Genomic DNA, 12,304 nt, shown 5'->3' on the forward strand with positions numbered 1-12,304 from the left:
ATGGCAAAGGCAGATTAGCCACTCGTCACCTGTTCCTCACAAGGCACCCCTATCTCCTTCCGCAAAATCTCTGTCTCTTTCTCCTGCGAATGATGGGGATGAGGGCCTGTTCGGGTGTCATGGAAAATCCCTCTCGTCCGACTCATTAAAGAAAAATTCTTCACCCATTTTGAGGCGAGTAATCGCTGTTCTGGTATCCAGAAGCTCTTTTCGGGCATAACAGACAGTGGCATAAATATTATGTACAAAATAAGTTACAAATAACACGAAAAAACGAACAAATAGCACAGTTGGTTAAGAGCCAATAAAACAGCAGCCATCCCCTCCAGTGCCATTTTATAGTCCCCAAGCCGACTTGGTGAAGAATCTCTCAATATGTCTTTGAGCAAAGCGCTTAATTGCTCCTGTAAGTCAGTCTGGATAAGAGTGTCTGCTAAATGACTAGAACGTTTTTTTTAAACGTGTGTGTATGTATCTGGGTCTGTGTGCCTGTATTTAGGGGGCCAGGAGGGACAACAGGACAGAGCTTTGGCCCCTCTCACCTGTTCTCTTTTCCATTCTGGATGACAGTGGAGTGGCAGTCCGAGGCATTCCTGTCACTACACACATACGTGTTCCTCCTCGTCATGCCCCCTGACATTGAGTTAGCCTGGAGAGAGAGAGCGAGAGGGTTATGAAAAGAGAGAAAGAGGATAAGGGTGAGAGAGTGAAAGAAAGAGAGGATTTTTTATTTTTTTAAACACAATCCATTTACACTGTTGGGCTTTTTGTCAGTTCTTTCACTTTCGCGCCAATAACGTTTCTTCAATTGAATTGATAGAGGGGGAGGAAGGAAGCTGAGACAGATGGTGACAGACAGAGAAAGAGATACATAAATAATGAAAGGTGAAACAGAAGAAAGAAAGTCATGCAGGCCACAACACACTAGCTCATAGCAGTAGAAGAATTATGGAGAGGAAAATAGACAATCGAAGGAAAACAAGAGGAGATACTGTACTAATGAGGACCAGTACAAATGCTGTAAACATTCTCTCTCTCTTTTTCCAACATTGACATCACCCTGTGAACGAGAATGACCCTGCGTTAATGTCTGTGTAATTGTGGTCTGTGAACCTGTGGGTATATACACTATACAGTGCACTTGGAAATATTCAGACCCCTTCACTTTTCTCACAGATTGTTACATTACAGCCTTATTCCAACATTGATATAAAACATGTTTAATGATCATCAATCTACACACAATACCCCATAATGACGAAGAACAAACAGGTTTAGAAATGTTTGTAAATAAAAATGTAAATATCACATTTACGTAAGTAATCAGACCCTTTACTCAGTACTTTGTTGAAGCACCTTTGGCAGTGATTACAGCCTTGAGTCTTCTTGGGTATGACGCTACAACTTTGGCACACCTGTATTTGGGGAGTATATCCCATTCTTCTCTGCAGATCCTCTCAAGCTCTGTCAGGTTGGATGGGAAGCATTGATGCACAGCTATTTTCAGGTCTCTCCAGAGATGTTCAAATCGGGTTCATGTCCGGGCTCTGGCTGGGCCACTCAAGGACATTTAGAGACTTGTCACGAAGCCACTCCTGCGTTGTCTTGGCTGTGTGCTTAGGGTCGTTGTCCTGTTGGAAGGTGAACCTAGCCCCAGAGGTCCTCAGCGCTCTGGAGCAGGTTTTCATCAAGGATCTCGCTGTACTTTGCTCCGTTCATCTTTCCTTTGATCCTGACTAATCTCCCAGTCCCTGCCGCTGAAAAACATCTCCACAGCATGATGCTGCCAGGCCCTTCTCCCCCGATTGCTAAGTTTGGCCGGGCGGCCAGCTCTAGGAAGAGCCTTGGTGGTTCCAAACTTCTTCCATTCAAGAATGATGAGGTAACTGTGTTCTTGGGGACCTTCAATGCTGTAGAAATGTTTCGGTACCCTTCCCCAGATCTGTGCCTTGAAACAATCCCGTCTCGGAGCTCTACAGACAATTCCTTCGACCTCATGACTTGGTTTTTGCTCTGACATGCACTGTCAACTGTGGGACCTTATATAGAGAGGTGTGTGCCTTTCCAAATCATGTCCAATCATTTGAATTTATCACAAGTGGACTCCAATCAAGTTGTAGAAACATTTCAAGGATGATCAATGGAAACAGGATGCACCTGAGATACATTTTGAGTCTCATAGCAAAGGCTCTGAATACTTACAGTGGGACAAAAAAGAATTTAGTCAGCCACCAATTGTGCAAGTTCTCCCACTTAAAAGGATGAGAGAGGCCTGTAATTTTCATCATGGGTACACTTCAACTCTGACAGACAACATGAGAGAGAAAAATTCCAGAAAATCACATTGTAGGATTTTTAATGAATTTATTTGCAAATTATGGTGGAAAATAAGTATTTGGTCAATAACAAAAGTTTATCTCAATACTTTGTTATATACCCTTTGTTGGCCACTGTATGTAAGTAAGGGTTCTATTTTTTATTTGCAAAAATGCTTTGTCATTTTATTCATTATGGGGTAATTGTGTGTAGATTGGTGAGAAAAAACAAAAATGTAATCCATTTTAGAATAAGGCTGTAATGTAACAAATTGTGGAAAAAGTGAAGGTGTTTGAATACACACGAATGCACTGTGTATACAAAGGTACGTAGACAACCCTTAAATTAGTGTATTCGGCTATATCAGCCACACCCGCTGATGGTGTATAAATAGAGCACACAGCCATGCAATCTCCATAGACAAACATTGTAAGTAGAATGGCCTTACTGAAGAGCTCAGTGACTTTCAATGTGGTACCGTCACAGAATGCCATCTTTCCAACAAGTCAGTTCATCTGCTAGAGCTGCCCAGTTCAACTGTAAGTGCTGTTACTGTGAAGTGGAAACGTCTAGGAGCAACAACCTCTCAGCCGCGAAGTGGTAGGCCACACAAGCTCACAGAACGGGACTGTCGAGTGCTGAAGCACATAACAATCATCTGTCCTCAGTTGCAACACTCACTACTGAGTTCCAAACTGTCTCTATATGAAATGGAATTCTATGGCCGAGAAAATCACACACAAGCCTAAGATCACCATGCGCAGCCTGCCGAGTGGCGCAGCGGTCTAAGGCACTGCATCACAGTGCTTGAGGCGTTATTACATACCCGGGTTCGATCCCAGGCTGGATCACAAACGCCGTGACCGGGAGTCCCATAGGGCAGCGCACAATTGGCAAAGCGCTGTCTGGGTTAGGGGCGGATTTGGCCGGAGGGGGCTTTCCTTGGCTTATTGCACTCTAGTGACTCCTTGTGGCGGGCCTGGCACCTGCAGGTGGACTTTGGTTGTCAGTTGAGTGGTGTTTCCTCCGACACATTGGCACAGCTGGCTTCCGGGTTAAGCGCGGGCGGATGTTAAGAAGTGCGGTTTGGCGGGTCATGTTTCGGAGGAAGCATGACTTGACCTTTGCCTCACTTGAGTCTGTTGGGGAGTTGCAGCGATGAGACAAAATAGTAATTGGGGGTAAAATAAAAATAAAAATCCCACAATGCCAAGCGTTGGCTGGAGTGGTGTAAAGCTCGCCGCCATTGGACTCTGGAGCAGTGGAAATGCGTTCTCTGGAGTAATGAATCACGCTTCACCATCTGGCAGTCCAACATACGAATCTGGGTTTGGCAGATGGTTCGGGCCCCTTAGTTCCAGTGAAAGGAAATCTTAACGCTACAGTATACAATGCCATTGTAGACGAATCAGTGCTTTCAACTTTTTGGCAACAGTTTGGGGAAGGCCCTTTCCTGTTCCAGCATGACAATGCCCCCATGCACAACGCAATGGTCCATACAGAAATGGTTTGTCGAGATTGGTGTGGAAGAACTTGACTGGCCTGCACACCTTGGGATGAGTGGAATAGCCAACTGCGAACATCACTAATGCTTGTGGCTGAATGGAAGTCCCTCCAGCAATGTTCCAACATGTAGTTGAAAGCCTTCCCAAAAGAGTGGAGGCTGTTATAGCAGCAAATAATGACCATGCTTTTTTAATGAGTGTAGTGTATCTTCCATGTGTATATTCTTTGTACTCACGGTGGGTGTGGTGGAGCCTTTCTTGTGGTCGGGGATGTCGGCCTTGTTGGGGTTGTTGGCATTACCTAGTAGGGGACTGGCAGGGGCAACGCTGCCACTGCGCCCACCCGACAAACCAGACTTCTGGGTCTGAGCACCCCCTTCCTCTTTGTAGTCGCCGTTGTCGGCCGAGGTGGTCTGGCTCCTCTTGGGGTAGCCCACCGAGGGGATGGACGGACCGGCTGCATGGAGGGAGGGAGAGATACAGGGATCAGTGTGGAGTTAAAAAGGGAACTGTGCTGCATTGGAGGTTCACATGCATCTTCCTATATTTTCCCTTTATCTCCTTTCCTCCTGTCCCACTTACATCATCTTCCTCCCAGTCCCTCCCTCCCTCCCAGCCCCTCTCTCCCAACTCTCTTCTCCCTCCAAGCCCCTCTCTCCTCCCTCCCAGCCCCTCACTCCTCCCTCCCAGCCCCTCACTCCATCCAAGCCCCTCTCTCCTCCCTCCCAGCCCCTCACTCCTCCCTCCCTGCCCCTCTCTCCCTCCCAGCCCCTCCCACCCTCTCCTCCCTCCCTGCCCCTCTCCTCCCTCCCTGCCCCTCCCCCTCTCCTCCCTCCCTGCCCCTCCCCCTCACCTCCCTCCCAGCCCCTCTGCTCTCTCCATGCCCCCTCTGCTCTCTCCATGCCCCCTCTGCTCTCTCCATGCCCCCTCTGCTCTCTCCATGCCCCCTCTGCTCTCTCCATGCCCCCTCTGCTCTCTCCATGCCCCCTCTGCTCTCTCCATGCCCCCTCTGCTCTCTCCATGCCCCCTCTGCTCTCTCCATGCCCCCTCTGCTCTCTCCATGCCCCCTCTGCTCTCTCCCTGCCCCCTCTGCTCTCTCCATGCCCCCTCTGCTCTCTCCATGCCCCCTCTGCTCTCTCCATGCCCCCTCTGCTCTCTCCATGCCCCCTCTCTCTCACCCTGGTCGCTGTAGCGTCTCTGTTTCTGGGTGCTGGAGATGGACCGCTGGGTCTTGAGATGGGCAGAAGACTGGCCGTTGTTGTTGTGCTCGCTGGCGGGCCGTGCCTTGGCCAGAGACAAGTTACTGCTAGAGCTGGAGTCACTAGCCTCCAACTTCGAGAGAGAAGAAAAGTTTCCTTTTAAATCACGCTGCATATGAGTTTTACTGTATCTTTTGGATCTGTGCTCTTTGGAAAAGTCACTCAATATGTTTCACATAGCATTTCAAATAGGGACATTTGTAACTGTGGCGGTATCATCCAAACAGACTGTGTCACTTTAGATATTATGCATGTCATTTGGTTTCAAACCTGTATACTTTCAACCACTTACATACCCCTAAACCTTGATTTAAAAAAATAAATGGTGCTAAAAGCAAGGAACATGATCAGTTACATGATAGAACCAGTGCTTTCTAACATGGTCATTTATGGCCAGGTACTGGGTCAATCCCAAATCGTTCCCTTAACCCTACACACTTGTGGAGATTGAGAGGATTTGATTGGTATTAGCAATATTGTGAAACTTCCACCGAGCCTATCTGAGGGCAAGGTGAAGCTATTACCAGATTGATTACACAGGTCAAATCCTCTCAGCATCTGCCCAGTGCAGGGCTTGGGGGACAATTTGGGATTGGGCCACTTTTGCCCAGTCTGTTCTTACCTCTGTGGACTTCCTGCCCAGTAGCAGGTAGGTGGCAGTGATCTCATCGTACTTCATCCTGGTTAAAGACTCAGTGACCTCCTCTTGAGTGTAGCCCATCTCCACCATGATGTCTGCAGGGAATCAGGAGTGAGACAGGAACGTGGTACGGGTCTTTTAGACCTTAGAACTGGAACCTCCATCAGAAGCTAGCCTTCAGAGGCCAGCCAGGTAATTAGCTACTAGCTATTTAGTCATTGTTAGCCACTGCTAGCAGTCTTTACCTTTAACACAGACACCAGCCGCTTTAGCCCGGATAATACCTGCCAGTCTGCACAGCGCAATATCAGCCCTGAGCATAACGGACTGCTTTTTCCCCCCCACTACATCTCCGGATTCCTGCCGCAAGCTCTGGACCATTACACCGGATCATCGCAGCTAGCTAGCGGCTACCGAGTGGCTATCGTGGCTAACGCCCTTGTCCAGAAGCAAGCACCAGTTAGGCCCATTCCCCCAGCTAGCAAACAAAGTACACCAACTACAATACCTCTCTTGCCAATTGGCCTGGACCCTCTATCGATACGGAGCCCCGCCGATCCATCACGACTGGTCTGCTGATGTATATCGGCCGATGTGCTCTCAACCGGCCTCTGTGTTGTTGATGTCGGTGAGGACCCAGCTGCTAGCCCCGACCCGCTAACTCTCTGAGCGCCGTGTCTCCCGCTCGCCTAGCGTAGTGACGACTGCCGAGCGGCTCCCTGTTTCGTCCATTGCTGCTTATTGGACCCTATGATCCCACGGCTACAACACGGTACATCATTTTGTTTATTTGTCGGCCCCAGCCTTGAACTCAGGCCCTGTGTGTAACTAACTGACACTCTCTGCCCATTCATTCATCCATTTACCCGTTCTTGTTGTCTTAGCTGTTTACCTGTTGTTGTCTTAGCCCTCCCAATCAAAACCTGTGATTGCTTTATGCCTGTTGTTTAGGGTAGCTCTCATTGTTTTGTTTTACTGCGGAGCCCCTAGTCCTGCTCTACATGCCTCAGTTACCTTCCTTGCCCCACCCCCCACACATGCGGAGACAGCACCTAGTTTAATGCCACTTCCAGAGATGCAGCCTCTCTCATCATCACTCAATGCCTAGGTTTACCTCCACTGTTCTCGCACCCTACCATGCCCTTGTCTGTGCATTATGCCCTGAATCTATCCTACCACGCCCAGAAGTCTGCTCCTTTTACTCTGTTCCCGAACGCACTAGACGACCAGTTCTTATAGTCTTTAGCTGTACCCTCATTCTACTCCTCCTCTGTTCCTCTGGTAATGTAAAGGTTAAACCAGGCCCTGTGTGTCCCCAGGCGCTCTCATTTGTTGACTTCAGTAAGCGTCAAAGCCTTGGGTTCATGCATGTTAACATCAGAAGCCTCCTCCCTAAGTTTGTTTTATTCACTGCTTTGCACTCCGCCAACACTGATGTCCTTGCTGTGTCTGAATCCTGGCTTAGGAAGGCCAGCAAAAAGTCAGACATTTCCATCCCCAATTACAACATTGTCCATCAAGATAGAACTGCTAAAGGGGGAGGAGTTGCAATCTACTGTAGAGATAGTAGGACAGAGCTCTGCAAGCTATCAAGGTCTCTGTACAAACAGATCGAGCTACAACTTTTAAAAATCCATCTCTCACTGTTGACACTTGTTATAGACCCCCCTCAGCTCCCAGCTGTGCCCTGGACAACATATGTGAATTGATTGCCTCCCATCCATCGTCAGAGTTCGTACAGTTAGGTGACCTAAACTGGGATATGCTTAACACCCCGGCCGTCCTACAATCTAAGCTAGATGCCCTCAATCTCAAACAAATTAGCAAGGAACCTACCAGGTACAACCCCAAATCCGTAAACATGGGAACCCCATGATATCATCCTGACTAACTTGCCCTCTAAATACACCTCTGCTGTTTTCAACCAGGATCTCAGCGATCACTGCCTCATTGCCTACGTCCGTTATGGGTCCGATCACCCCTCATCAGTGTCAAATGCCCCCTAAAACACTTCTGCAAGCAGGTCTTTATAATCGACCTGGCCCGGGTATCCTGGAATGATATTGACCTCATCCCATCAGTAGAGGATGCCTGGTTATTCTTCAAAAGTGCCTTCCTCACCATCTTAAATAAGCATGCCACTTTAAAAAAATGTAGACCTAAGAACAGATATAGCCCTTGGTTCACCCCAGACTTGACTGCCCTTGACCAGCACAAAAACATCCTATGGCGCACTGCATTAGCTTCGATTAGTCCCTGCGATATGCAACTTTTCAGGGAAGTTAGGAACCAATATACACAGGCAGTTAGAAAAGCCAAGGCTAGCTTTTTGTAGCACTAATTTAAAAAAGTTCTGGGACACTGTAAAGTCCATGGAGAATAAGACCACCTCCTCCCAGCTGCCCACTGCTCTGAGGCTAGGAAACACTGTCACCAACGATAAATTCACAATAATCGAGAATTTCAAGAAGCATTTCACTACGGCTGGCCACGCTTCCAACTGGTTACCCCAACCCCGGCCAACAGCTCTGCACCCCCCGCAGCAACTGGCCCAAGGCTTCACGTTCACCCAAATCCAGACAGCTGATGTCCTAAAATAGCTGCAGAATCTGGATCCCTACAAATCAGCTGGACTAGACAATCTGGACCCTCTCTTCCTAAAATTATCCACCGCCATTGTCGCAACCCCTATTACTAGTCTGCTCAACCATTCTTTCGTATCATCTGAGATTCCTAAAGATTGGAAAGCTGCCGCGGTCATCCCCCTCTTCAAAGGGGGAGACACTTTAGATCCAAGCTGTTACAGACCTGTATCTATCCTACCCTGCCATTCTAAAACCTTTGAAAGCCAAGTGAACAAACAGATCACCGACCATTTCGAATCCCACCGTACCTTCTCCGCTATGCAATCTGGTTTACGAGCTGGTCACGGGTGCACCTCAGCCACGCTCAAGGTCCTAAACAATATCATAACCGCCATCGATAAGAGACAATACTGTGCAGCCATCTTCATCGACCTGGCCAAGGCTTTCGACTCTGTCAATCACCTTATTCTTATCGGCAGACTCAAAAGCCTTGGTTTCTCTAATGACTGCCTCGCCTGGTTCACTAACTACTTCTCTGATAGAGTTCAGCGTGTCAAATCAGAGGGCCTGTTGTCTGGACCTCTGGCAGTTTCTATGGGGGTGCCACAGGGTTCAATTCCCGGTCCAAATCTTTTCTCTGTGTATATATTAATGATGTCGATCTTGCTGCGGGTGATTCTGTGATCCTCATTTGCACACACTGTATACAGATTTTCTATTGTTTTATTGTCTGTACGGTTGTTTATCCCATGTGTAACTTTGTGTTGTTGTTGGCGTCACACTGTTTTGCTTTATCTTGGCCAGGTCGCAGTTGTAAATGAGAACTTGTTCTCAACCTACCTAGTTAAGTAAAAGTGAAATACATTTCTTAAATAAAAACACCCAATAGCCTGTGGTGGTCTAGCAGTTAGGGCTGTTGCCTACAGAGCACACCGTGTCGGCGTGGGTTTGAATCCGGCCTACACCCTCCTGACCCTCTCAACTTCCGTCTCTCCCTCTCACAGCCTCTATTCAATACAGAAACAAATATGTGAGGAGAAAAGCAAATAAACAATAGGCTGGGAGCGTGTGAACAACGCCATTTCCTATTTGTTAAGGGGGAACCAAAAATACTAGGGGGCATTGAACTTATTAATGTAATTGAATAAACATTATTAATCCCACAAGGCTAAATTGTATGTTCAGCAACAACATACTAATGCATATATTAGAGACATATTGACAGAGCACTGACTGCTGGTGAAACAAACATAATCGAACCCAAAAACAAAACCTAAAATGAAGACCGTAAATAAAGGTGAATAAACTGTACATAATGTGGGGAACCAAACAGGGCCTCCTTGTTGTTGAGACTGTGGAATATCCTCTGACACACACTCGTCTCTCTCCCACTGCTGAGTGAGATCAATGCTGCCATCGACAGAGGGCATGGTAGGGGAGGGGGCAAGCGCTGGGGGTCCGAGTGGAAAGAACCAGGTCTGCCAGACTGTATCGACTTGTGGATCTGTGTGGATCTGTTTGTGCGTTTGTGTGTTCGCACGCACACATGTATTTCAGTAATGACTGTGTTACTGAGTGCGGTTGTGTTAATGCATGGTCGTGCATGATTTTGAATGACTCTGTGTGTTTTAATGACTGTGTGTGTTAAGGTGTGTGTGTGACTAAGGGAAGTGCTAGACCATGTGCTGCCAGCGTGTCTGAAAACAACACAGCTCTGCCAGGCTCACGTTGGGCACAGCATGCAAGGCTAGACCCTAACACAGGGGGTAAGGGGCGATTGCCTCTAAATACATGTGCCAACCCATCTGAATCAGGTGTGTTAGAGCTAGACAGGATCAAAAGCCTGTATACTCAGTAACTCTCCATGAAGCGGCATGACCATCCCTGGTTTAATAAAGTCATTGACTCTCCCAAATGGCACCCTATTCCCTACATAGTGCACTACTTTTGACCAGAGCCCTATCAATCATAGTACATTATTTAGGGAATGGGATGCCGTTTAGGACGATACAGTGTATAGATTTATAGATGTAAAGCCAGTCCCCAATTCCCTCCCTAACCCTTCCTTAATGCAGATCTAAGGTGTAAGCAATATGGTAGAAGCTCCACCCCTACACTCTTTAAACCTATACCTGTTCAGATCTGAAAACATTGAAAGGTAAGGAAGCAAATTGGGAGCCGCTGATATATATAGAGAGAGGAGTGTTGGAGTCAATGTACCTATTCTCTTCTGGTCTGTGATGTCCTGTTCTGGCTCCATGAATGGCTTCAGTCCATTCTCCTCTAGGCCTGCGTTTATCCACCGGTCCTTCATGATTTGCTATGAGGGAGAAGGACAGACACAAACATCAGTCTCGGCTCTAGAGGCCCAATTACCCGCCAAACCAAGTGGAATTTCATAACAGTGATGCCTAATCCTAAATCAACCACTCACCCCTACATTGTGCGCCTATGCACTTAGATCTGTAATAGATACAGCAATTTGTAAATATTTCAACCTAAGCTATCAAAAGGCAAAATTAGGGGCCATTATAATATTGCTTATCTCATCTTTTCAGATGTACCCAAGTGAGGTAATGGCGAGGGCCCACGGGTAGGGGCAAGGGGTCGATTTGGGATTGGGTAAAATAGTGGCAATACAGTGCATTAAGAAATAATTCAGACCTCTACATTTTGTTACGTTACAGCCTTATTCTAAAATTGATTACATGCTTTTTTCCCCTCAATACCCCATAATAACAAAGTGAAAACAGGTTTTTAGAAATGTTTGCTAATTACATTTTTTTTTTTACAGAATTCCTTAATTACATAAGTATTCAGAGCCTTTACTCAGTACTTTGTTGGCAGCAAAAACAGGACGAGTCTCATAGCAAAGGGTCTGAATACTTATGTAAATGAGGTGTTTCTGTTTTCAATTTTGTTTTTTTTAGGGAAAAGTTTTCACTTTGTCATTATGGGGTATTGCGTGGAGATTGATGAGGAAAAAAATGTAACTTAACCAATTTTAGAACAAGGCTGTAACGTCGCAAAATGTGGAAAAATTGAAGGGATCTGAATACTTTTCGAAGACACTGTTTGTGCCAGTCTCTTTCTGCTTCGGCCAACTCTTTTCTCATGGGCTTGTTTAACAACTCTGCTACTCAAGTCACAGCCTGGACGTCTGCTGGTGTTAGATTCATCCTGGTAGTAAAATGATTGATTCATTTCACTGAATGGCCCGAGATGCCATTCACCTAGGTTGTGTTCATTGGGGCACACCACAGAAAACATTTCAAAATGTTTTTCAACAGAGAACACAAACAAGCGTTGGTGCCTCATGAAGTCGACCCCAGTGTCCCATGTCTGAACAGTTCCTTAATTAGAAGGGAAGGATGAAAACCAGCAGAGTGGCGGACCTCCAGGTCCAGATCTGGGATGGGGGGGGGGGGGGTTGGGACCTGAATTGAAATAGAATTCACCCCAACTCTGGATGAGGGTCTATAGAAGGACTGTCGGTCAGTAGAGTAGTTTACTGGGGTCACATTCAGCAGAGAACTTTACATACCATTCAGATTGAAAAAGAAATCCTTCTCTCTCAAGAGGAAATCGTGTCAACTCTATACAATATATTTATATCTGCAATATTCTGGAACGTTGCAACATCCTGAACGCGACCCAGGATCCATTCCAATGGGGAGCATCTGACAAGTTGAATGGGGGAGCCAGGGTTGGGCTCAGTTCCATTTCACTTCAGCCACTTCAGGGAATCGAATGCTTGGTTCAAATTCTTGGGACTTTGAGCATAAAGCAAGATTGAGATCTTAGTGTTTTCATTCCGAGCTAGGTAAAAAAGCAGTTTTCCTAAAATGGCCTGGTAAATAAGAATGTATCAGTGTTTGAGCCTGCATGTTGCTAGTGATGTCCACCTGGCAGCACTGTAGAAATCACAGTGAGTTAGACGTCTCTGATTGGTGACGAAACAAAGGGTTGCAAGATGCAGTGCCAAGAGCCTTCATTGTA

The 12,304-nt window shown here is 46.7% G+C and overlaps 1 protein-coding gene across 1 annotated transcript in view; it reads right to left on the reverse strand.

Moving 5' to 3' along the window:
* Nucleotides 1-12,304, reverse strand: part of LOC135557147 (MAP/microtubule affinity-regulating kinase 3-like) — a 91,736-nt gene that overhangs the window by 24,124 nt on the left and 55,308 nt on the right. Inside the window, exons 9-13 of the mRNA XM_064990358.1 lie at nt 10,526-10,625; nt 5,703-5,815; nt 5,000-5,153; nt 4,058-4,278; nt 543-649 (exon numbers count right to left, since the gene is read on the reverse strand). Coding sequence (XP_064846430.1) covers nt 543-649; nt 4,058-4,278; nt 5,000-5,153; nt 5,703-5,815; nt 10,526-10,625 — 695 coding nt within the window. The remainder of the gene's footprint in view (nt 1-542; nt 650-4,057; nt 4,279-4,999; nt 5,154-5,702; nt 5,816-10,525; nt 10,626-12,304) is intronic.

The sequence above is a fragment of the Oncorhynchus masou genome, chromosome 16 (genome assembly GCF_036934945.1).
Source record: "Oncorhynchus masou masou isolate Uvic2021 chromosome 16, UVic_Omas_1.1, whole genome shotgun sequence".
Lineage (NCBI taxonomy): Eukaryota > Metazoa > Chordata > Actinopteri > Salmoniformes > Salmonidae > Oncorhynchus > Oncorhynchus masou.